Source organism: Schistocerca piceifrons, chromosome 1 (genome assembly GCF_021461385.2).
Source record: "Schistocerca piceifrons isolate TAMUIC-IGC-003096 chromosome 1, iqSchPice1.1, whole genome shotgun sequence".
Taxonomy (NCBI): Eukaryota; Metazoa; Arthropoda; class Insecta; order Orthoptera; family Acrididae; genus Schistocerca; species Schistocerca piceifrons.
This window is the reverse complement of record NC_060138.1, coordinates 393,064,485-393,092,096: the sequence shown is the minus strand read 5'-3', so window position 1 is coordinate 393,092,096 and position 27,612 is coordinate 393,064,485. Positions and strand designations below refer to the sequence as shown.

Genomic DNA, 27,612 nt, shown 5'->3' with positions numbered 1-27,612 from the left:
AAGTGTACAACCAACAGATTACGCACAGTTGCATCTGATGTGATAAAGACAGCATGATTTTGGTTTGGTAAAGAAGAAGAAGAAGAGGAGGAGGGAAGAGGCAACTCCTGTACAAAGTTTTACCATTTTATCTTTTTTCATCTTCAGAGCCCCCTCTTCCCCTGTGTGTAATTTTCCGACAAACTATGTGATCATAGATGACAGATCTTCCTTTTATAGATTTGTGACCAGCAATAGTAGTAATATTGTAGTTGTTTGAGTGTGATGTTAAAGAAGAGAGCATTTGACATTGTTCATTGAAACAGAGAATAAAGCTTATGTAAAATTTTAAATATGCACAAGACAGTGTGCTTGAGGGTTATTGTAATCCGTGTTTGTAGCTGCAAACAGGTCATAAGATGGGAATCTAGAAATACGAACGCCCAATTATTCTCCAGAGACTGCACTTGCTGACTCAGCACGTTTATAGAAATTTGTATTTACGAAAAGGTTTGAGTTGAATGAAAGGGTTTGATGCAGCCACAAAATCGCATTATCGGGTTTGAATCTGTGCACTGAAAAATTATTGTACAAAATACATTGACGTGAATTGAGACTATGCATGAGATATAAAGCTAAACATGATATGTTGAATGTAATCTTCCTGATTTTTTTCTGCTTACATTCATTCCTTTGCTATAATTATAGAAATACTTTGATTACATGGGGATACCACTAATTCCTTTACAGAATAACATTAGCTGACATAAAAAGTCAACCTTTAGGCTGTTTTTTCTACTGACTGAAGTGCACTAATTTTTTGGAGCTGAGGCTAAATGAATATGGTGTACTGGGAAAAAAAATCATGTGATGAAACTTATCATGACAGAGATTTAAGTTGAATAGCCAGTTGTCTTTCCTGATCATAACATAATAGTATCTCTCCCCAACCAACTCCGCAAAAAAGTGTGTGTATGTTAGCACAAGGGCACAGTAGTAAATGCTGAAGATGCTTAATGAGTTGGAAGGTAATTCATTTGGCATGGTAAAGGTCTCTATGTTTCTTTCACTACCTTAATGTTTTCGTAAAGACGGCAATTCAATAAGCGCATCATTACCCCACACTTTTTAAGCAAATGAATCATCTTCACTCTACTTAAAAAGTCAGCATCAGCTCAGTTGTGCTTTTACAGTGATACCAGTAAGCCGGGAAGTGCTACTCTGACAGTGCATTTAGTACATGTTCCAAGTATTTCAGAACCAAGACTTTCTTGGTGAATCATTGCAGTGTTTGGCTTGTACAGTTTTCCTTAAAAGAGCCTTACCTTCCATATCAGCGAAGTTTGTAAGAAAGTAGCGACTTGTAATCAAATTGCGTGCCTACCGACCATCACCTCAGTTGTGCAACTGGATTTAACGATTTCCTGTCAGAAAGGTCACAGTTCGTAATAATTGATGGAAAGTAATAGAATGAAACAGAAGTGATATCTGGCATTCCCAAAGGAAGTGTTGTAGGACCTTTGCTGTTTATAATCTTTGGAAATGATTTAGGAGACAATTTCAGCAGCTCTCTTGAATTGTCCATGGATGATGCTGTTATTTACAGTTTAGTGGGCAATATTATATTCCAGTTACAGGATAAATTATACAAATCTAAAGGATGTTAGTTCAACTAAATATCTAGGGATTACAAGCATGAACAACTTAAAAATTGGAACAGTCACATAGATAATGCTGTGGGAAATGTGAACCATTTCATTGGTAGAACACTTAGAAGAAGATGCACCAAATCTATCAGAGAGACTGCCTGCACTATGCTTATGTGTCCTCTTCTGGTTGCTGTGGTATGGTATCACTTCCAGATAGGACTGACTGAGAACATCGAAAAAGTTCAAAGGAAGACAGCTCATATTTGCACTCTCACAAAATAGGTACAATATGTAATCTGGGGTGGTACTCATTAAAACAAAGGCATTTTTTGGTGCAGGCAAATCTTTTCATAAAATTTCAGTTACCAACCATCTCCTCTGAATGTGAATATGGTTTTGTTAACTCCCACCTGTATAGCGAGAAACAACAATCACAATAAAATAAGAGAAATCAGAACTTCCACAGGAAGATTTACGTATTTGTCTTTCTCATTTGCTTCCGGTAATGAAACCATAGAGAAATAGCCTGAAAGTGGTTTCATGAACCAAGCACATAAAGTGCAAATCACAGAGTAGTCATTTAGATGTAGCTGTAAACAAATTGTCATTTATTGATAAATTTGGCACTGATTTTGCTTATGTAATTTTGTCAGTAACACCTAAAAGCTTAGGGACTATGGTTATAATGTAAATATTCAGATGCCCTAAGTAAAGTTATATGAAATATTATAAATAGTGTGAAAAGAAGTCTGATCAGTTTGTATGACAGTGATTCTTCAGTTTGGCTTTAAGGTCTTGGGAAATGATCTAAAAATTAGAGCTTTAGTAGTTCTTTTTGTGTTGTTGCTGGTTAGATTGCACAGAATGTGTGTGCTATGTGTTAGTTGTAGTTTGGAATGACTTTACTGGATTTGGTTTATTTCTGGTAGGACATAATAGTCTGCATTCTATAGTGATTATCAGTGGCAAAAAAATCGTAAAATTTTTGGAAGTATTTCATAATTACAGGTTAAATTTCCTTCTTTCAAGACATTGGAATGATATGTAGCCTATAAAAAACTGTTATAGAAATTGTTTGAATTACACTTTTGTAACAGACAAAAGGGTACTTGAGTTTCCTGTACAATAAACTGGTGGTTTTTTGCACCCACAAATCAGCCTGTTCTCTCAACATTATATTATTATGCAAAGGAACGGAAAAGAGGCTTCTCATTAGCACACAACTGGCATATTCAGTGTCAAGTTAGACAGTGATGATGTCCACTTTTTTGGAGAAACATAATATGCAGGTGATAAATTTTTTCTGTGTATTGCAGCCCAGGGGGTGATGCTTGGAGCAGAGTAGCAACACTAGTCAACATGTTAGAACGTTTGAGGCTTCCACATGTTGAGCTTGTACAGAACCCATGTGAAGGTAAGACACTGCATTGGTTTTAGCATCCATATATCTTCACTAATGGTTATCTTTGATCCTAGTTTTCTGTAGCCATTCTTAATTGTGGCAGTACTTTGGAGTCTAATCTGTGTACATTTTTTTGCTCTCAAGGGTATGAAATGGTGAAACTTCCTGAAGATGCTACCTTAAGTGGCTTCACTCCTTTAATGTACAATGTACCTGAGAACTATTATACTCCCAATGACACGGACATGGTGAGCTTGTATTTCTGTAATCGAGACCTGATATGTTCTCGAAGTTACTTCTTGTTGTATAATACAGAAATTTTAATTTTTGATTTAACAATATTAAATAAATTGTTTTTGCAGGAAATGGCGCAAGTTGTGCTTAGGATTCAGAGAATAGTATTCTTTGGCTCAGAGTTTCTCTGTGGTGTTGATCCTCCTGTACTGAAGCTTCAGAAGATTGATGGGGAAACCAGTGAATATGTGTCCGTTGTAGACACATTGGGTTCTGGTACCCTATTGACTGGGGCGCAGGTGAGTTACCTCGATCAGGTGACGTTACTTTTACTGTAAGCCCATGGTAAAATTCCTCTGGATTTTAATGCAACTAATTTGACTTGTAGCTGACACCTGACTTGCGAATGGAAAGCTTCAGTGATGATGAGGATGATGAAGATGGGGCTGCTGCAGCTACTGGTGACTCAGATGTATCATTGAATAGCGTGAGTCAAGATATGAGGAACTTGCTGAATCGCAAAGAGCAACTAGAGAGGGATTCTTACAGTCAGCAGCAGTATCGCCAGTATGTTCAGGTGAGTACCTCGTATACTTTTCAGGCTGTTTACATTGGTGCTCTCCCTCTTCCTCACCCCCTCCCTTCCCCTTCCCCTTCCCCTTCCCCTTCCCCTTCCCCTTCCATGCTCCACACCCCTTGCTTTTGGAAGATATAATTTCCGTTATTATTCAAGTGATCTAGAAGTAAAATAGATTTTAATTTGAAAGGTTGCTAAGAGAGAGAATTTGTGATGATTAGAATTTGTGACAAGTGAAATTTTGGAAATTTTATACTGTACTTCTCTTCTACCAATGAAGAAAAATGATTAGTTTTTGAAAATATAATTGGATGGACCGAATGGAAAAAAGAGCCCTATATTACTGCATGAATACACAATGCATTGTGAAGCTTACAAAACTTGCTTGCTCTTAGGCCAGAACTGATAACTACAGTTCTGCTGACTACCGTATTTACTCGAAGCTAAGCCGCACTCGAAACTAAGCCGCACCTGAAAAATGAGACTCGAAATCAAGGGAAAAAAATTTTTCCCAGAATCTAAGCCTCACCTGAAATTTGAGACTTGAAATTTAAGGGGAGATAAAAGTTTTAGATCGCCCCTCCAAATCGAAACAAAGTTGGTCCATTGTGACTTGAGACGCAGTTGAGGTCGAATGGATGAAGATACAGCTATAGTAGTTTGGTTCGAGTCGTAAGCTTAACAGTTAAGCTTTACCAAGTAGCCATTGCTATGTGTCAAGCGCTCCATCCATATTTATACAGGTACCCTCCCTTTTTCACGTGCTTTGTCTGGTTTGAATCGATTGCTTATTTTGCTTTGATCTGATAAGTGCCATTCTCTTTGTTATTGGTGTTTATGCCACTCTAAGCTGAAAATGCATTATTGTACTGTGTCATGCATTGTTTGTCGCATTCTGATGATGAGTGTTTACGACCTGTCGCCTCAAGGCATGGCTTGCTTTTGTGCGCACTACCGCAGCTTACAATAAAAAAAAAAAAGAGAGGAATTGTCTCATAAGCGAAACAATGGCAAGAGACTGCTATTTGTTGTTACTTACACTGCAGCTTTCTTTGATAATGATCAACAAGAACCTAATAATAGACTGCGTATAATGGAAGATGGTCTGAACGAGAGATTAGCGAAAATTTTTCTCCGTTTGAAAATCTTTGCAGACGCCTCTTTAGTACATTACATTCTGCACAGAAATTAGTCATCTTAGATTTAAAAATCTAGTCAGTTACCATGCTTCATTTCTGACTTTATTACTATTCAGCATAAGAATAGTATGAATATAAACATGACATGATATGTATATTCTTCCGCGTTTGCTGTTTTCTTTAAATGAGATAGTGCAAACACGAAAGAATACATGGCATAATGTTTACATTCTTCTACCTTTTCTTTTAATTTATTTACTGACGCAGAGGTTTTGGCGCCAGTATCTATCTTTGTGCCTGCAAAGCATGCCTGTGTAGCGCTACATAAATTCGATGGTACCAATTAGTTGTGGCAACACCTACCAACATTTTTCAGAACTTCCGCTTCTTCTAAGCCGCAGGCAGTTTTTTGGATCGCAAAAACCAGAAAAAAAGTGCGACTTAGATTCGAGTAAATACGGTAACGTCAACTTGTAATACAGTATCATTAACCATAAGGAAAGACCTTATGAATAAGGGATTTTTTAGTATCCATTATCTGATGTGTAGCTGTAACTTTATTAAAAAAAAAAAAGAGAGCCCTCAAGCATAGTACCCTTTTCACCCAAGTTAAGAATATGTTACGATCATATTCTCTTCCAGTGCTGGTGGCACAGACAGTTCTCTTGTCACTTTTGGAGCTAGTTGTGTAATTGAAGAGTGTCTTGAGTGGTGTGTTTCAGTCGCCTTACAGGTTTTGTACTGCAGTACTGTGAGACTTGAGACAATAATCTACTCTGACAATAAAGTAAAGAATAAACAATTATTGAATAAGTTTAACAATTTTCACTCTAGGTAATGTTTGAAAATGGTAACAATATTTTTCTAACTAAAGTTGTCATTTTCACATTCAGCCGGAAGAGTACAGAGGGAGGCAGGGTCACGTACAAAGAGAAACAAACGGTAGTTTCCCGTGTGCAGCTTCTATTAACATAATTGGAGAAAGTGGTTATTGAAGGAAGCAAATATCATTCACTGTTGACTGTAATGTGGCTGCAGTGTACAATACGTCGTATTTACCCAGCTATAAGATGACCCTAAATGTAAGACAACCTCTTTTGAAGAGGTTCCTTGAGAATGTTTTATTTTTAACAGATTCTACTAGACAAAATTACAAACTGTTTTATTGATACAAATTAACACTACCTATTCGAAACTTAAGCATTTTGTTGATCCTTTATATTTTGCTAATAGAGGAAGATAAATCAACATGCATAATTTACAAGTGTATTTATCTTCACATACTCTTCAATTTTTTTCGCTTTTTTACACTTTCTAAGCCACTAGTCTGGTATGTTTTATTCTTCATCACCACCACCAGTATTAACTTCATTTCTAAGCTTATTGCTATTTTGTCTGCTAAACTGTCAATGGCATATCATATGTGATGCGTTTTGCATTATATGTAAATTGAGGGTGGAGGGGGTTAGAAAGGAAAGGTATTACTGCTGTCAGCTGCATCGAGATATTATGTGGAATCAGCGGCAATGAGGGACATGTATACTGATCCGAGATCCGAACCTGTGATCTCCTGCTTTCTAGGCAGGTGCGTTAACCACAGCGCCATCTGGGACGCACTGTTATTTCAAATGTTCGGTCTATCTCGACATGCCTCACGGCCGACCCACATTCCCCTGCATCCTTACACTATAGACTAACTTGAAGTTTTGCTCCAGACATTGGGATCCACAGCCCCAACATGGTTTCTATAACTTGGAAGGAGGGCATGGTCTTGTAGAAGCCGCCTACTATAAAGCTGTTGACCGTGAGCCTTAACAGGTATCTCCACATCTCTATCTTCTTCTTCTTCTTCTTCTTCTTCTAGATTTGGCACTATTTGTTGTAGGGAATAGCCGGATGCCCTTCCACTCACTGCCTCCTTCCGTACCAGGACAAAATTTGTATACCCCGTCTATCTGTGTCTAGTGTTACTGATGTGAATTGATGAGAATGTTTTAAGAATGTCTGTGAATCTTGAAACTGAAGTGTGACATGGGTTACCAGCTTGGTATTCATGTAGTTGGATTTGGGAAACAGCCTAAAAACCACACCCACGGTGGCAGGCACAGTAGCCCCTGTTGTTAATCCACCAAGAGGATTAGATCTGGAAAGTGGTCTGTGTTTTCTTTGCAACATTGGTTAGGCACCTGCTGAAAGCGTACAGCACCAACATTCTGCTTCTGTTAAGCAAATGGCCCTATACTCTATCCCAAGAAAACTTCCAACCACTCCAGCATGAAGTCATTAGTGGGCTATCCCTTTCTTGGCACCTAAAGATAGCTTTTCTTTTGATATGGTTTTCTTGCGAAGAACCACATATGGAGACAGTCAGCTTTCTGTCATCTGACAGAACAGCCAGTATGATTGTTATTATGGCTGTTTCATTGCCAGAACTTAATACAGCAATAAGCTCATCATTAGATGCTGTGGGAAGTAGCTGAACTGCTGTTGTCTTGGTCAATATGTAAGGCCCATCACTTCATTGCTCTTACACACCGGCCTGTATTTTATTTGAATTATCCACTGGATGCAGCTGGGAAATTCCTCTTTATGTTCAGTGCCTCCACATGGATACATTTCAAGTAGAGCCTTCATTGCATTTCTCTTGCACATGCTGAAGAACTTGCAGTTCCAATGTGTGAAACCTTTCTTAATTCAATCCCACAAAAGTTAAGCATTGTTTACTGGTGTTCTTTAATTTATTGTTAATCTGACACTACGCACAACTGTTCTCTTCTGTGATACCAAATTTTCATCCTGCACACAAATGTTTGTGGACTATGCTTTAAGGATCACCATTAACTTAAAATTAGCATTTCATTGATTGTTAATGCTGTAGACTTTCATTACTGCTATTTAAATCATTGCTGATGGACATGAGACTGTGGCGTTAGGCATCATTGTGTTTGTTTTGTCTCCTAATGCTGGAGATACTGTCATTATTGTGAAGATTACTAGTAGTGTTGTATTGTTGTATTGTCTGTGTGATCTTATTGTGAACCCCAAACTTGTAGATCCACATTCCTCAGCGGTCACACATATGATTTACATCCATTACAGATTGCTGCAATTTACTATTGTTACAACATTAACAATCAGAGCAAACAGAATGACAAAGTGCATTGTCCTTTTGGCTCCCTGGTGCCGAATTGGCAGAAGTTGGAGAACTTCAGGATAATAGTGCACATGGTTCATCATTTGTTGCCAACCTTGAAAATAAACAGCACTGTGAAGCTGTAGTAGCCTTATCAGTAGTAGAAGGTTGTGTTTCATTTGTTGTGCTGTGGCTCTGTGTTCTATGCAATTATATTTATGTTGTAAATAGGCTCTTGTAGAAATGTATATTATTGTTGAGTATCTGTGCATTTTTGTGACTGTAGTTGCAGTCTGAATACTGTTGGATTCAGTCCAGCTGCAGTTCATGAGTTGTAGACACTTACGAAAAGATTGGGACACAGTATGCAGTCCCATAGTTGGCAGCCAAAGTAACTTGCTGCTTACTTGCCACTCTCTTCCCAACATTGGATCTGGTGCCCGGCTGAAATGCTAGCTCTGTTCCCCCCTTCTTCATCTGTCCTAAAATTAAACCTGTGCATGACCTCGGCTCCAAAGGTAGATGTAAGATGTCCTCTATATTAAATTATTATACTACATAAAAATGTTTTCCTCATCAACCAAAGGTTTATTTGCAAATATAAGAAGGCTGTTTTTCAACTGATGAACTTAGGGAAAGACCCTCATCAGATGAATAAGGTATATGGACTATAAGTAAATTAGCCAAAGATAGGTGGTACCATGTTCTGTAAATCATTTGTGTGCAGTATCGTACCAGCATAACGATATGGTATGAGACAGTATATATAACAGTTTATTAGTGTTTTCCTGCCTCTTTACTGATGACCTTATGAGACTAATAAATAATTGAAAATAGTTTTAACAGTAGCAGCAGTCTTGTCATTCTTACTTGAAATATTTATTGAAAGTTCCTAAATGAAAATAATTGTATTTCAAGAAGAAACATTTTTCAGTTCTCTTTTGAAGTTAATTTTGCTACCTGGTAGCTATTCATCCACTAGACATTGGTAGAAACTTTTTGACATGGCATAATTATCCTATAACCCTACTTGAGCCAAAGAATCTCTATTGAATTCCAATGAAGGCAGTTACAGACTTAGTTGACATAGTTGTTTATGAAATGTAATATTAATTTTAATAAATTCACTTATACAGTATTGAACAATGGAAAATCTCAGTATTATGAGAAGGAAAGTTGACGTGCATCAAATAGGGGAGATGCTGGGTCGCAGATAGGCACAACAAAAAACACACTGCAGTGTGGTTTCAGTTGCCTGAGACTGTAGTCGTGTGCGCGCGCGCGCGCGCGCCCATTGTTGACGAAGGCCTTAATGGTCGAAAGCTTTAATTGTGAGAGTCTTTTTTTGTTGTGCCTATCTGCGACTCAGCATCTCAGCTATTTGGTGAGTGGCAATTTTCCTTCTCATGATACTTGAACAGTATTGGTTTTTTGAAGCCGTAGTGAAATCATTAATTCTTTAAGATATGTACAAGGTGTTCATATGAGTAATACATATTATTATAGTAAAATACAGTTATGTAAAGCATCCCTTATTTTTAGTACGTGAGTTGCCATAAAATATTATCTTACGTGAGATTAATGAATGAAAATTGCAGAAAAGGTGCTAATTTCTTCATTTGTTAACTTCATTCATTAACTTGAAGTTAGATAAAGAAGCACAAGAACATGATTATTCCCTTATTAATTTGGACGCACTGTTGAAGATATTTTGAACTACAGGTCATATGCGATCTCCTATTGCAAATTCAGAATTAACTGTGTGCAATGAAATGAAAGGTCGTATTTTCATCTGATATACTCCATTGTTTTAGGCAATATTGCGGGATGCTGTTGTACTGGTGGAAATAGAAGTGAAGCCACATTATCTGGTTCCTGACACTAACTGCTTTATTGACTACTTGCCCTTACTGCAGAAAATTGCACAGACAATGTCTAATCTAAAGCATCTGTACATGTTAATGATACCATTGGTTGGTAAGTACAGAATTTTATATTTGATTTTGAATAGTTGTCAATATTGCATTATGAGATTGATTGTACATTCCATAGCTCAGGACTTGAAAGTTAATCGCTGGCCACTGTGGCTGAGCGGTTCTAGGCACTTCCGTCTGGAACCGCGCTGCTGCTACGGTCGCAGGTTCGAATCCTGCCTCAGGCATGGATATGTGTGATGTCCTTAGGTTAGTTAGGTTTAAGTAGTTCTAAGTCTAGGGGGCTGATGACCACAGATGTTAAGTTCCATAGTGCTTAGAGCCATTTGAACCATTTGAAAGTTAATCTTTCATGATACAATGTTTTTGTGCAGATGCCTCTGAAGTTTCTTGGGCTTCAAAGGAAAATGAAAACATACCAATCACTAAGCTGTCAAATAAATGTAATGGTTTCTTTTAAAAATATAGGCTTTGTTAATAAATCTAATCATACTTGTAGGCACATATAAAAATGTGTGATATTATCCTATCTTTGAGAATTAATAGTCATTCCTCAGGGAGGAGAGAGAGAGATGTTGGGGGCATTAAAAAGGATGACCAGATCACTCAGACCTCAGGATGAGTGAAATCCACCTGTTATGAGGACAAGCAGAGACAAAGATGAATTGGTGAAGTAGAAGGACGAAGATAGCTTTTTTCCAGACATTATGACAGAGTGAGAAGGAAACAGGAATTAAGAGGAATAATAATCAGTAGTTCAGTTAAGAATTAACACTCTCAGGGATAGGGCGTGCGGGAGGGAAGTGGGAATGGACAAGTTACAGCAAAAGAAGGAAATACTGAGAGATAAGAATTAAAAAATTGAAAACGGTGATAAGGAGAAAGAAAAAAAATATCGTGTTATAGGGCTAACAAAATTTTATTTAACATTTAGCCTCAATGTTGTCATGGTGATGGAGTAGTATACGCAGAAGGCACTCTGTCATTGTCAGCAGTGGAATGGGAGGCTAGTGTGTGCACAAACTGAAATAACCAGCAAGTTTACCAGCAAATCTCTCCCAGCAGGTTGTTTTGATAAAATTGCTACAGAATTCAGCATATCACAGGCTAGACACAATTTCATATAAGGTAATCTTGGATGTAGGAAAGTGTAATTAGATGGAAACAAGGTGACTGTCAGGTGATTATAAATTTGGATCACAGGCAATGTCTTGGGAGCAACCAAGGCAATGCCTCAGAAGAGGATGGACTACTATGTGCAAGAAAGAGATGCTTTTTTAGGTGAATTTGTAACAGGAGACAAGTTTAGGCTACAATGTTATGCACCAAATAGTAAGAACCTGTAGCTGAAGTGGAAGCACACTTTGTCATCTGTCATGGAAAAATTAAAGCAACAGCCACTGGGAAAGTCATTGTGCTGAACTTAACGGGAGTTCAAGGTACTATACTGGTGCTCATCCAAGAGAAGGATGGAACTGTGACTAGTGTGTGCTACAGTGAAATGTAAGGAAGGCAGCTGAAGCATGTTTCACTATTAAAATGCTTGGGCTTCTGTCACAAGAAGCATTGCTGATCCACAAGAACACACTCCCTTACAAGGCTTTGCATACTAAAAATACACTGCTGCATAGACCAAAGGAATTCCCATCAGAATATTATTTACTTGGTCTTTCAGTAGAACTGATGCAATGTGAGAAGTCCGCAAATGACAAAAAGGTCATGGAGGTACTGAAGAGATGATTTAGAATAATATCAAACTGTTTTTAGTTAGTGCATTCACAAGCTTATGGACAGATGTCTGCAAAACAGATGTTCATGTCAGGATGTAGGCAGTGACAATTTCTGTAAATACTTTTGTAAAAAAAATCAAAATAACATTATTTTTAATTAATTACTTATCCGTGTATGAAACTGAAATTTGAGAAGTGGGTTTAGTTGACCATTATGCAGGTTGAGATATCAGTAGTAGTTAAGTGTAGTTACATAGAGTGCTCTCCTACCTGGCTGCTACTGGTGTTCCTGTCTTAGTAGTTCAATGAGTGAACAATATATACATATATATGTTGGGTAACATAGTCATCTGATATTTTAATCATAAGGGAATCAGCTTGGTAGGTTTTCTAGAGACTCATCACACAATGTGATGTGCTGCTCAGCCCAGATAAAAGGTATTCGGACGAGCATAAAAAATTCAGTAACTTTGATGGTGTGCAAATCAGAAATAATTGATGTCATCCAGTGTGCAATATCTGTGAGGTCATAATTTGAGTTGGCTTCAAACTGTTGTCAGTATCTCATTGGAGGTGTGAATAAAAATTGAGATTGCTCCTGCATTTATTTCACAACACATTGGCTATCACATGACAACAGTGCCTTATGTTCTACACTTCCTCATTGCACAAAGAAACTACTCAGCTCTCTGAGACTGCAAATGTGTGTGCAAGTTGAGCTTATGTGAGTGTGTGTGTGTGTGTGTGTGTGTGTGTGTGTGTGTGTGTGTGTGTGTGTGTGTGTGTGTCTACTGCTGACAAAGGCCTTAATGGCCGAAAGCTGTTTGCGTGAATCTTTTTATTGTGCCTATCACGACTCAGCACCTCCGAAAACGTAAATAGATGGTTTGTTAACTTTGCTGACTGCAAAGGAAGTGCATGGTATGTGTCCAGAAGTTGGTTGTATGAAACATTAGTTGTAAGACTGAATTTCTGAAAACTGTGTACTTCGTGGGTCATTAAAATATTCATTGATGAACATAAAAGAAATCACGGAGGATGTCCTTGCCTGTTATAAATGGGAAGATGAATTATTATTTAACTACTGTGACACAGGATGAAACCGGAGTGGCTCATTACATACCTGAATCAATGTGGCAGTTGATGCAGATGTGACGTACTGGATTCCTGCCAGAAAAAAATTCACAATGCAATTATTTGTAAAAAAGTATTAATATTTTGTTGGAATCATCAAAGGAATTTTTGGTTATGTTTAGACATAATGTCTATTCATAAATTCCAGCAAGCTCTGTCTCAACCATATGAAACTGCTCCATTGGGCCTTTCAGCACCAGAAAGAAGTGTGGCCATCAGAAGGGGTCTAATATGTTGCATACTAATTCTCAGTACCTCTCTAAAAGCAAATTGGTTCAACTCTTCAACTGTCTGAGCTTTGTTAACCATCATGCCAATAGTAATCATCTAGCACAAATGACTATTTCCTTATCAGCAATTTGAGAGAGCACAGGGACAGCAAATGTTCAACCGAAATGAGGTGACAGGTGGTGTTTGCCAATGGCGTCATAATTATAACTCGAATAACAAAAATTACATCACTTCTTAGAAATGACATTGTAGTAGTTAATAAAATTACATTAAAGTATTTTGAGTCTCCCTTATTACATGAAGCATCCCATACACATGAAAGCCTTAACCTTTTTTATTATTATTATTATTATTATTTTATTTTTTATTTTTATTTTTTTACTGAGTTTTTGTTAAAATGTTTCTTACATTGTGCTTCGATGTCCAAAGAGAAATTTTGTTCCATAACTGAGCTTAAATTTTTTTATTTTCTTACCAACAGTTCTTCAGGAGTTGGAGGGATTAGCACGAGGTGGTCCAAGAGGTGATCTTCCAGCAGAACATGTGGCACGTGTAGCGGAGGCAGCACGTACTGCTCTATCGTACATTAGGAGCAGACCAGGGGGTGTCAGATGCGTTACTAGCCAAGGAAATGTACTTGTATCAGCTGCCTTCACGGATGAACAGGACAGTGTGCAAGTAAGTAACTGTAGATTTGCTTACTAAATGGCAAACATTTCTGCTGTAATGTAACAATACCAGAGAAGTAAAGTTGCTACTCACCATATTAGCGGAGATGCTGAGTCGCGATAGGCACACCAAAAAGATTCACATGACTCAGCATCTCCGCTATATGGTGAGTGGCAACTTTACTTCTCTGGTATTGTTACATTCCATCCTGGATTTTCCGTTGTTTGATTTCTACTCTGATGTATTAGTTTAAGTGTACGGTATTGTTTCTCATAAATGTAACTGGTACCTCTTTTTCATTTTTTCCAGGATAAAAGAAATGATGACCGAATTCTGGCAACAACATTAAGCTTATGTCGAAATTCAGACAAGGAAGAATGTAAGCCAGGTTAGTGCAAACAAGGTCTTATGTGCAGGCCACATTAGATATATTGAATAGAGAGAATGTGGGAAGGATTCAGTACAAATGCAGCTGATGTAATCTGTAACAAGTGAGCAAATTATGTCTAGGAGCATGAGGAAGGAATTTTAAGAATTTTTCATCGTCTAGTTTAAATTACATGGGCTGATCAAATATAAAGCAGTCTTTTTTAAGCTACACGGCCACTGGGTGCAGAATATGATCGAGCTTCAACAATCACATGGGAATAGCTGACTTTGGGACGCCTCACTTTGTGTGTGTTCAGTGACTGCTTTGGCAAGCAAGAGATAGGTACATTCTACTGCTGCACAACATGGCATAATTAAGCTTTTCCTGAACAGGAATATTAACGCTGCTTGAATTCATCTCTGTTTACTCGATTTGGGGAAAGAATCCTTTCATATCTCCATGTGAAAAAAAAGTGTAAGGAGTTCAGGCAATGGCAAGAGAGGGAATGTTGGAAACGTGATCCACTTGCTCTGTTCTACACTATTACTACAGCGCAGAACATGAAGATGTGCTTAAAATCTCTCAGAAACTTCAAATCGGTTGCAGAAGTGTTTACTCAGTCATGCAGAGTAAGATGGGGTTTTGGAAAGTGTCTGTTCGTTGAGCTCAAAGACTGGTGAATGAAGAGCTGCAAGAGCTGCTCCTACCAATTGATTTTCTGCAGGAATGTCTGACTCCTAGTTTATATGTCTTTGAGAAAGTCATGTTATGTTTGAGTAGTCTTGTGCAGGAACGGCTCTGTTAGGAGCGGTTAAGGCGGTGGACAAATGTGTTGAAAGAAATTGTTCTGACACCTTTTCTTGAAATGAGGCCATTTATTGGCAGAAAAACCAACAGATGCGAATTCAAATGGGCAACATGAGTCAGGCCTGGGTAGGCAAGGGTGAGCCAAGATGGGTGGACGAAACATAGTTCGCAGCAAACTTAGGCGAAGTTAAAGAAAAGTAGTGGCTGCCATTTGGACAAGTCCAAATGGCGTGGCAACTACAGAAACAAAGTCTTCGGCGCCGCAGTACCGGGAAGAGAAAATGATCACAGCCACAGGGCGCATGGCAGAGAGAAGCTTTTTCGGCCCATGGGCAGCAGGGTACCTCCAGCACGGCCATGCGATTTCCTCTGTCCTGATTGGCCAGGAGCCGAGAAAACTGCGGAGCGGCATGGAAAGTTCTGAAGCGTGGCTTGGTCAGCTTCGCCTAAGCGGCATTACCTCGTCAGCACATGAGGGAGGAACATGATTGAGATTGCCCACCTCGGTGCTGACTTGCTGCTGCCAGACCATAGGATGAGAAACTGCAGACCGTAGGATGACAAAATTAGAGGCAGCTGAAGCTACCGGCTAGTGCTCGGCCATAACAAGAGAATGAAAGAAGCTTATTGGAATAAAATAAAGATAGAATCCCATACTATCTGGCTCAACCTTACACTCCTCCCCCTGAAATATGCTCACTATTTTTATATACTGTATTTAGCAATATTTCGTGACAGTACCTTTTCCGTGAAATGTTTACAAGACAATATTTGTCTTGGCTTCAGTCGTCTAGTGGAAGTATGATTCCACAATGCAGTTTCGTCGGCTGCAGAAATGACCTGGTTCAATGCGTTTGCCTCATTTTTGGTGCTTCAAGTACCATTTCTTCGAATGTGGTTTCTTCTTAAAGTTTATATAAAACAAGTAGTAACATAATTCATTTTTTCGTGTTCACTAGCAAATATTTATAACAGCGACCTGCACATTGTTCTACCGTCAACACACACCAAGAGTTCAGTGCCGACTAACTACAGTCAAAGACGACTCCAGCGTCAGACATTTTACACAACACACAAGCTTCCACTTGTAATCAGTCTCTTTGATATTCTTCGTCACATCTACTAATAGTAATCAATATGCTGTCACTCTCAAAAATATAAGTAAATTATCATAAAATAAGGCAAATTACAATTAAAAAAAAATTCTGACAAAAATATAAGAAAACATTTACAACTTCCCTCATTAAATTTGGTATCGACAAACCCAGTAGAAAATAACACATCTCCCAGATCCATTACACCCTTTCTGTGGGAGCGGAAACCATATGTGATTTCACTCAACGCGACTGTTATTTAAATGTTGACAATTTTAGTTTGCAAAGACAAAATAGATATTATTTGATTGTTAAAGGTTCCCACGGAAGACGGCGGGGGCCTTAGGCTACGGGTGGGCGTAGAGACTTTGAAGGCCTTTTAGGGGTCACAAAGGGGCTTACACACTTCAACAATATTACGTTGACACAAGAGCAAGGAATAAATATTATAAAACATCAAAACAAAATTACATCAGTTGACAAGTGTGATTAAAACACATTGGAAGGTAATAGTTTGAATCAGGAGTACACGCCAAGCATCTTTGTTTCATAAATGAATTTAAAAGCATATACGTATCACCACTGAAGTTACATGCAAGGCTGAGTGGCGCAACATGGCGCGTTATGTTGTCCTTGGTGGGCAGCGCACAAGCTGCCGGCTAGAAGCAGGGGGTTGTGGCGGTTGCCGAGCCCGTCCCCTGGAACTCAACGCAGTGAAGTATGAGGGGAGGTTCACACATTTCACACACATTTAAAAAGGGATTAACACTTATAAAGGCACATTTGCATGCCGTGCGTGAGTTTCCTCGGAAACGCGAAATCTTAATTAAATAATTAATCTGTGAGAAATAAATAAAGCCTATGGCACACAACTGCAGCGCTGCATCGCTGATAAAACAAAAGCACAATTACGTTACTCGTATGTTTGATTAAAAAAAGGGAGGTCCTGGTTGAAGTGGTGCGAGAAGCACGTATTTTAGTTTATTGTCTGGCACACCGCCATATTTCATGTTATAGAAAATTACAGCGAGTTGCAACCATACTAGGCACTCGATTCTGAAAAGAATTTATATTTATAAAAGTAAGTAGGATTATGAACTGCAGGCTTATTCATTGAATATACCTGATTTAACTAACTGTGTAAACTTTTTATGTTTAGTAGACAGTCACCTCTGTACGACGTATTGACATGGCTGGCAAATTATTCTAATATTGAGATTTAGATTTGAGTCCACACCTACCGCAGCAGTCTTTGGAAACGATGTAAATACGAAGTCCGATTATTTGAGTCTTATTTCACGGTCAACTACGAATAACATTACATTTACGAAAAAGCCATTGTCAAGCGTCTGATACCGAATAATTAAACGTCACGCAAATATTAAGTACAACCAATCACTATCATACAATAATACATAATTAATATTTTATTTTATTTTATTTTATTTTATTTATTTTATACACTGGGGGAGCACTTCACTATGATGCGCCAGTTTTCACATTAGTTAATAACACAGTTGAACTCTTAAAACTAAAGGAGGGCATATGCCTTCATAGGCTTTACTTTCGAATCATGGGCGATATTTGCCATGAGGCTGAGGTTTTGGAACCATTGGAGGGGATGGTTGTAACCATTTGCAAAATGTATCCATATCAGTACAATAATAAAAATAGCAGTGACCAGGGTTACTGTGACACTGGGTATAATACACTCCTGGAAATTGAAATAAGAACACCGTGAATTCATTGTCCCAGGAAGGGGAAACTTTATTGACACATTCCTGGGGTCGGATACATCACATGATCACACTGACAGAACCACAGGCACATAGACACAGGCAACAGAGCATGCACAATGTCGGCACTAGTACAGTATATATCCACCTTTCGCAGCAATGCAGGCTGCTATTCTCCCATGGAGACGATCGTAGAGATGCTGGATGTAGTCTTGTGGAACGGCTTGCCATGCCATTTCCACCTGGCGCCTCAGTTGGACCAGCGTTCGTGCTGGACGTGCAGACCGCGTGAGACGACGCTTCATCCAGTCCCAAACATGCTCAATGGGGGACAGATCCGGAGATCTTGCTGGCCAGGGTAGTTGACTTACACCCTCTAGAGCACGTTGGGTGGCACGGGATACATGCGGACGTGCATTGTCCTGTTGGAACAGCAAGTTCCCTTGCCGGTCTAGGAATGGTAGAACGATGGGTTCGATGACGGTTTGGATGTACCGTGCACTATTCAGTGTCCCCTCGACGATCACCAGTGGTGTACGGCCAGTGTAGGAGATCGCTCCCCACACCATGATGCCGGGTGTTGGCCCTGTGTGCCTCGGTCGTATGCAGTCCTGATTGTGGCGCTCACCTGCACGGCGCCAAACACGCATACGACCATCATTGGCACCAAGGCAGAAGCGACTCTCATCGCTGAAGACGACACGTCTCCATTCGTCCCTCCATTCACGCCTGTCGCGACACCACTGGAGGCGGGCTGCACGATGTTGGGGCGTGAGCGGAAGACGGCCTAACGGTGTGCGGGACCGTAGCCCAGCTTCATGGAGACGGTTGCGAATGGTCCTCGCCGATACCCCAGGAGCAACAGTGTCCCTAATTTGCTGGAAAGTGGCGGTGCGGTCCCCTACGGCACTGCGTAGGATCCTACGGTCTTGGCGTGCATCCGTGCGTCGCTGCTGTCCGGTCCCAGGTCGACGGGCGCGTGCACCTTCCGCCGACCACTGGCGACAACATCGATGTACTGTGGAGACCTCACGCCCCACGTGTTGAGCAATTCGGCGGTACGTCCACCCGGCCTCCCGCATGCCCACTATACGCCCTCGCTCAAAGTCCGTTAACTGCACATACGGTTCACGTCCACGCTGTTGCGGCATGCTACCAGTGTTAAAGACTGCGATGGAGCTCCGTATGCCACGGCAAACTGGCTGACACTGACGGCGGCGGTGCACAAATGCTGCGCAGCTAGCGCCATTCGACGGCCAACACCGCGGTTCCTGGTGTGTCCGCTGTGCCGTGCGTGTGATCATTGCTTGTACAGCCCTCTCGCAGTGTCCGGAGCAAGTATGGTGGGTCTGACACACCGGTGTCAATGTGTTCTTTTTTCCATTTCCAGGAGTGTAGTTGTATGTAGATTAGTGGCTGTCTGCCAACAGGTGGTATCGTAAGGAATTTGTCCTCTCTGGTGTTTTGAAAGGTCATCGATTGACGTTAAAAGGTGATCATTTGTTATATTAGATAAAACAAGTAATTCAGTTGACAAAGGAACCACGAATGAACTTTCAGGTAGAAAAAACATAGGTAAATGGGTGCGAATACTGTCAGAGTAAGTCATACTGGCATGAAAGATTACAAGTGGCATAATAACATAGCATTACGAACTGTTTGCTAAAAATCCGCTGTTTGAGATTTCTGTCTCGTATGTTTGCGACTGGAAGTTATGTTCATAGCAACGAAGTGTTAATATCGTAGGTTGGTCTAATGCGTATTGGTGGTTTGTGCTAATGATCCTAAACCAGTGTTCTGCTAGGCGAACAATGGTTTGTGAACAGGGTGGTGATTGACGCTTTCCCCAGAAAAAAACGATCCTAATCCCTTAGGATGGTTTCGAAGGGCGATTTCATGGCACATAAAATTATGAACATGTATGCATTCATTCAACAGATTTTGGGACATTGTAGTATATTTTTGGTGATCTGGACTAATGACTAGAATGTCCGCTGTATTCCAGTGTATATACTGTCTGGTTGCTGACCACGCAACAGGGAACACATGCAATCTTGTATCACTGAAATTGACAATACAAACAGGCAAGGGGTATAAGTTTACAGAACTCTAGGGTGTTGGCTCATTGTAATAACTGAGTCATAGCCATAGCATAATAATCGGGTAACGTAACTTCATGTGCGGGCAACACTAAATGCATTGACGGTGGCAAATCGGTGTTAACATTTTACAGTTTTTGAATAAATCATTTGGGAGGTAAAAGTTCTGAACTCGGAATTCCTTGCAATCCTAATTGTATTGTGACACGTAAATTGACAAGTAGCAGTTTGGTAATCTGCACGTTATGTGATAAGGTTGGATATCTCGGCTTGTATAGTCGCTAAGTCCTGTGGTACAGAGTTCTTAAAAGATTCATATTGGTGGAGTATCATAGCTGTAACACTGCATATTTGCCTAGTGTATGATAACAGATTGTCTTCAATGTGCATTAATCGTACTTGTTGGCGTAATAACGCCTCATGGTTCTGTTGAGTAAATATGTCGATTGGTCTGCTTTCTTTATTCCAATGTTGGGCATCTTTATGATTGGGCACTCCAAACAAAGTTTTGAGTATGGCATCTCCAGCGTTGAACTAGGCTCGTTTCACGCATGGGGCTGGTACGGTTGAAACTATACTACACAGTTCGTGTTGAAGGTGATCAATATTTTGCCTAAGATCATGTAATACCAGTAAAGCTTTCTTCTGACCCGTTTGTACAAGCAATGATTAATATCCTCACATTTGATCGGCAGTTTGTTGCAACACTAACTCTTCCTTTATGAGGGGCATAGTATCAAGTACAGTGTTAATCACTAGATAATGTGGGGTGTACCGTAGACTTTGTAGTTTCTCAAACATGATGCCTGACACCGATGGGTGGTTCGTAAATGGAGGAGCACTGGAAATCATACAAATAGCTGACAGCAGAAGCATAATCTTCATGATGAGGCAATAGTTGAGAACAGTGAAGTGGCAAATTTAATAGGCCAGGTAGCGGAGCACTTGTGTCCACGTAATTCCAAACGTCCAAAATCTGGAAAAAAAAAAACAATGATCTCAAATCCTTCTGGCAGTCCAGAATGGCGAAAATACATTGCATGAACAACAGTCAGTCATTTGTTTTATTACCTTGAGTGTAGAGTAGTGAATGAAGATACGATGTGCACACCAATAGGACTTTCAGACACGGTTCAAAAGAGGTGACTGAAGGTTACAAGGAGAGCTGATCTCCCTTTATGTTGGGGAATAAACGTATTCGCGGAAGTGAAGGCGAAGTATTTGCTGAGCAACGAACTGGGCCAGTGATTTTTCAAGTCAATGGGCATGGAACAACGAACTACACAGTGTACAAAGTGTTCGACATCAAAGTTGATGGCGGTAGCACTAATAATGCAGGTGGGGGTCAGCGCGGCAGCTATGTCAGAGCAGTGTGCGGCAGATGACTTCAAGGCTGTTTCTCACGCTAAATCACTGCGCTACGCAGGGAGTAAGCGGCGGGTCTAAGAGTGAAAGGGAAACACTGTTTACTGTGCTGACTGTACTTTGCACTCTCGATTACTTGCAGAACGGATAGGATATTCCCCATGTTTCTGGGCTCCTGCACCTGATGAATGTATTTATGTGCTTCAAAGTGAGAAGTGACGAATAAAAATGTCACAGGAGGGGTAAAATATTATTGACTAAGAATGGTAGATGAGCGCAATCGATATGGTTTATTCAGTGATGACCAACAAAACAATAATTATAAGGCATGTAATTATGGATTCATGCATACATTGAATAGATAAGTTCGTCTGCTAGGTTCGGGTTCATGTTCTCGGGCACTAAAATTGTGTCGTTGAATGTCAACATTGTTGAGAACGAGAATAGAAAAACAAAACTTGATGAGAATCTAGAAACTTCCACAGTGGAAACAGAAAACTTAAGGGTTTGAGTTAGAAAAGACTAAGTTGAGCGTAATTTCTGATGAGCTTTTCCTTTATGAAGGCGCATTGTTGACACGACGGTATCACCTACTTAACCGTTTATACGACAATACTGCGATTCCAAGATATCTGCTACGTACTACTTCTTAGAAATCGACATCTCTCAAAAAAAAAAAAAACCAAATTCACCATCTTCATCCTCTCACCATTTTGCAACTAAATTCGCCATCTTTTTTACTCCTTGGTGATGGCCTCATTGGCTCCAGCTAGTTGCTTAAAACTCACATCTATCCTTGGATATATCGCAGTGCCCTGAGACACGTCATACAGTTAAATACTACTGCTTCAGTAGTCAGTGAGCCTTCAGAAAATACAATGGAAGAACAATGTCAAAGAAAGCACAGGTTTTGAACTGAGATTTCCTTTTACTGACAGTTAAGCTGTGGGCTAGATGCGGTTCGTGTCTGACAGTGCTTAAACAGCGATCGTCAGAGAGCATGGAACACTGTTTTCATGACCTCTTCTTCGACACGAAAGATTAAAGTACATGGAATGGGCTGTGGCATGAAAACTAAAGGTGTAATGAACGTTGTGGTTAGCAGAAGTCTTCACGGTTGTTGGCTGCTTCATACAAGATGCATGACTCTTCAGGTGGTGTTCTGTTGCAAGTTGAAAGATGAAAGTGGGTAGGACGGACTGTGCCGCAAAAATTGAAAAGTTAAGGAATATGACATACCGTATTTACTCGAATCTAAGCCGCACCCGAATCTAAGCCGCACCTGAAAAATGAGACTCGAAATAAAGGAAAAAAAAAATTTCCCGAATCTAAGCCGCACGTGAAATTTGAGACTCGAAATTCAAGGGGGAGAAAAGTTTTAGGTCGTACCTCCAAATCGAAACAAAGTTGGTCCATTGTAATACGAGACACAATTTAGGTCGAATGAAAGACGATACAGCTTCAGTAGTTTGGTTCGAGTCGTAAGCTTAGCAGGTGAGCTTTACCAGGTAGCCATTGCTATACGTCAGGCGCTCTGTCCGTATTTACAGGGGTGCCTTTCCTTTTTCACATGCTTCGTCTGGTTTGAATCGATTGCCTATTTTGATTTGATCTGATAAGTGCCGTTTTCTTTGTTATAGGTGTTTATGCCACTCTAAGCTGAAAATGCATTACTGTACTGTGTCATGCATTGTTTGTCGCATTCTGATAATGAGTGTTTACGGCCTGTTGCCGCTCGCAGCATGACTTGCTTACAGTTTAAAAAAAAGAGAGGAATCGTCTCATTACCGAAACAATGGCAAGAGACTGCTATTTGTTGTTACTCACACTGCTGCTTTCTTTGATGATGATCAACAAGAACCAAATAATAGACTGCGTATGATAGAACATGTTCTGAACGAGAGTTAGGCGAAAATTTTTCTCCATTTGAAAATCTTTGCGGCCGCTTCTTTAGGACATCAAATTCTGCACAGAAATTACAGTCATCTTAGATTTAAAAATCTAGTCAGTTGCCGTGCTTCATTTCTGACTGTATCACTATTGGGCATAAGAATAATACGAATATAAACATGGCACGGTATGTATATTCTTCTGCGTTTGCTGTTGTCTCATTCTAGTTTCGTAGTTTATTAGGAAGACAGGATTTAAATGAGATAGCAGCAAACACGAAAGAATACATTGCAAAATGTTTATATTCGTATTCTTTCTTATGGTGCAGAGAATACTGCATGTGATTCACATTTCTTCAGGTTCCTATTAGCAACCACTTCTTCTCACAGGTAGGAAAAAATTCAGAACGTAGGGTTGGCCATATTGACAAACATCCCAAACAGTCTCGCCAGTCGGATTTTCATAGTACATTGAAATTCTGCTACATTGGAAAGTGAACAATACGGAATTTGTATTTACTTCGTTGGATAAAGTATGAAAATGCAGTGGTCGAAACTCAGGGCGGAGAAAAAAGCTCGTCTTCCACCTTTTTTTTTTTTTTTAATTTATTTACTGACGCAGAGGTTTTGGCGCCAGTATTTATCTTTGTGCCTACAAAGCATGCCTGTGTAGCGCTACATATATTCGACGGCAGAAGTTAGTTGTGGTGGCACCTACCAACATTTTTCAGAACTTCCGCTTGCTTTGCACTCGATTCTAAGCCGCAGGCGGTTTTTTGGATTACAAAAACCGGAAAAAAAGTGCGGCTTAGATTCGAGTAAATACGGTAGACAGCTAGCGAACCGCGCGATTGTCGGTCGCATCACACAAGGTGCGTGCCCTTACGGGTTGTCCTTTTGAAGTCAGTTTAACTAGGTGTTGCGTCCAATACTGGTTAGCACTCGCATAGAGTGACAGCAGAATCGAATGTTACTTGTCGATGGCAAACACCTCTCCCACAAGAACAATGAATGATGGTGCTTAATTGTAAGAAGGGAGGAACAGTATCTCATTTGATGTCACTGGAAAGGTAGATAGTACCGGTACTGTTGTCAGAACGAACTAGCAAACTGTTTGCTCCTTGACGGAAGAGGAAAAACAGGATAGCTTCCACGATTTGATAGCAGAGTAAGTGATACAGGGGAGGGCAAAACACCTCAGCAGACATCATTTTTGGCTCTCAACTGGGTTGGTTCCCAGCAAATTGCTCACTTAATGTGTCCTGGTGGTTGGGGAGGGGGGGGGGGGGAGGAGGGGGGGGGGAGATGAGAGGGGGAAGAAGAAGAAGAAGAATCGCAGAGGTGCCTTCATTATTCAGTTAACATCAAGGGGGGAGCATAGTAAGTTGGCGCAAGAGCCGGATGGGATTGGTTGCCCTCTGGTTTATTAACGAACAAGGTGTATGGCCAAAATCTCTTGACCAGTGGGGGTTATTTACTCCGTTTACATGACCTACAGTAGGGAGGCATGTGGCATGTCCCTCCAAATAAGCATTCCAACACAAATGAAATAAAGCATGATTAAATCTTAAGTTACCCTTCCAAAATAGTTTCTTACCTAGAACATTATTAGTAAACACTTAAATAAAGGGCAATACTTGCGAACTTACTCTGGCATAATTGGAATCCCACAAAATAAATAACTACCCTCATAACTCTGGCAACAAATTAACACATGGAAATATTAGGCTCATTGACACAATGCTAAATTACTGGTGCTGGCAAAACTCTCAGAAGATTGCTTTGGTAAATAATTGATGATAAAACCTAGACAAAATGAATACTGAAAATAGTATTTAGACACAAGTAATTGGCAACCCATCCCAGTGACACACGTGGTGGCAAAACTGCGATAGAAACAAAAGTACAAAATATTATCTCCCTTACACAAAACTCCCCTTATTCTCGTTATATTTCGTAGCAAAATAAGTATAAGTATTCTCTTGTTTGTATCTCCATACTGATTGACATGTCTTTGGTATGTCTACCTACATGAATGCTATCGTTAAGTTGTGCCAATGTTATTAGTAATGCTGTATAATAGTACAGTGTCAAGTTAATAGTTCCTCTAGCAGTGTCTTTGTTTAAAGTGGTTTCATGTCTCTTTCAGTTTTCAGATCGATAATTGCCATTACCCTCCTTGATATTATTAAAGATTAACCTCTTTTGTACGCTATCTCCTGCTTTAATTTGTACTCCTTGTCTCATATCTACGTACTGTTGGTTGTTGGCACCTACCTAACCAATTGTGCTGAGTTATAATTGTTGTTCCTTTTGTTAACTCTTTCACCTACCTGCTCCTTAATACTTGTTGACGACGGTTCGAGGATACTGGTTGCCTCTCGATGATGTCAACATAACTTACCTGTCGGTGTTTTTGTTTTTGTTGTTTGTTTCCTTAGTGTTGAAAATGTGCATAAAGTTATACAAAATACTCGTGTAGTGGTTAAGAATTCTATGTTGAGAATCAGTGCTGCTTGAGGCGCTAAGATGCAGCAGGCGTCGCGCTCGCTAGATAGCAGAGTGCTGACATTATGAAAATGCGTGGATCTAACCAGTGCGGGAGCAGCTCTGGCATGTGCGGCTAAGGGGTCCATCCTACTGGCAGGACTTTGAGCACTAACTTACTCCAGAATATTTCTTTGCCAAAAGCGGGTTCAGTGATAGTTTTATAGTGCTAATGGTGACTGCCAGTGAAACTCGTATACCTAATGTCGTGGATAGAGGCATAGATGACTTCTCAAGTAACTCATCGCAAGGCATGGGTTCGATGTTAGTAGGAACTGTCTCTTTCCCAACTGAAGTACGCGGCAGTTTTATATTTTACTTTGACCATTACTCTATTGAAAGTTACTTGCATGTTGTTCAATTGGAACTTTTATCTCTCTCTTCTTTACAACTCCTTATTAGTACATACATAAAACACTCTCACTGATACTGTTGCAACAGATTAAAGATTAAGTTCAGTAATAGTTCTATAAGCGAAGGTAAAAATGGTCTCGTATAACGTGTAGATGTTTCGTGTACTTCTTGCTTTTGCTAATGTTTATTGCTTTATAATGCACTAGGCGATACGGCTTAGATGCTTCGGGAATGCAGGGGTGTGTGCTTTCTTAGCATTCGTTTCTCTTGCCTATGGCTGGATACAAAACAGATGGCTGGGCTTGGTCCCAGTGGGAGGTGGGGCGGTGGTTGAGAGCAGAAAAGGGCCTCTGTATGTGGAGGCAGGATAGCCTTTTTTACTATGCGGTGAGTTAAATTCCTCTGAGCGGTTACTAAATTCGTTCCAGGCTTACCTTAAGTCGTTCACGACATTTATTCATGGAGGGCCTTCTTTTCAAGGGATGTAGATAACTCAATGTAAAATTCACAGAACTGTCACGATTCATTTACTCACTTAGACACTCTGTTCTTCTAAAATGTATATAATTGATAGATTTTATATTTCTGCATGAACTGTGATGACGAATTTACTCTTAAATATCGTTTACTTGAAACTCGGGGCTAATAACTTCTGAAATTGACAGTGGGGTATGCAGTTAGGACTCTTGTTCTGGATTAGTATTAACTTGGTTTTTACTCTACTTTAGATCTGTTTATTAGCTGCGAGAGTGGCAATACAACATAGCTGGAGACCGATTTGAGACCCCAACATCTACTACTTGGTGAATTAGGCGGTATTAGAAAAAAATTAAAAAAAAATAAATAATAATAATAATTTTTTTTTTCTTTTCATACTGAAAGTTCAAATAAGTGATATAAATAGATTTCTAGTCTAGAATAAAACTAGTTGAATCTGGAAGGCAATATTAGGCTGGTGAGTTTACTTTTATAACTATCTTCTTCGGGTCTGTTGGTTACATTGTAACCATATGGTGGAAGATGTGGAAGCATATCGTGGGGGCCTACTCCACCACAGTAAAGGAGCATGGCCTGTGGGAGGGATGGAGGGGAGCGAGGAGTACCACGTCACAAGGCAGCGCAGGGTGGGGCGGAATCCTAATGGTCGCTCACTTGGCGGGGAGGGCAAGGCTTGCGGTTTGTAAACAAACTGCACGCAGCTATCTTGCCTGGCATTAACCAGCGACTTTCTCTTTTGCATTTGGTATACCGAAACACGTAGTATCATGAAAACTTGACTTGTTTTCTCTCCAGTGGCATATTAAGAAACAATATAATAGCATTTTACATTTAAAGTAACATATTTGATGTTAACTTGAATGTAAGTAGAGGACGGCAGGTTGCCTCTGATCTTGTGTTAATGGCAGTTACGAATATGTGTTACTAACATACTTTTATGGCAAAGCTTTTAACAGCTGTTCCTGTACAAACTGTTCACTAAATCAACATGTGAAGTGTCATTCCATTTGACATATAAAAGATTAATTGATTCTTACTCTGT

General features: G+C 39.8%; 1 protein-coding gene across 1 annotated transcript in view; it reads left to right on the top strand.

Moving 5' to 3' along the window:
• The window catches only part of LOC124787179 (telomerase-binding protein EST1A), a 323,132-nt gene that overhangs the window by 282,979 nt on the left and 12,541 nt on the right, over positions 1–27,612 (top strand). Inside the window, 7 exon segments of the mRNA XM_047254319.1 lie at positions 2,945–3,042; positions 3,175–3,278; positions 3,393–3,563; positions 3,653–3,841; positions 9,928–10,090; positions 13,624–13,820; positions 14,121–14,199. Coding sequence (XP_047110275.1) covers positions 2,945–3,042; positions 3,175–3,278; positions 3,393–3,563; positions 3,653–3,841; positions 9,928–10,090; positions 13,624–13,820; positions 14,121–14,199 — 1,001 coding nt within the window.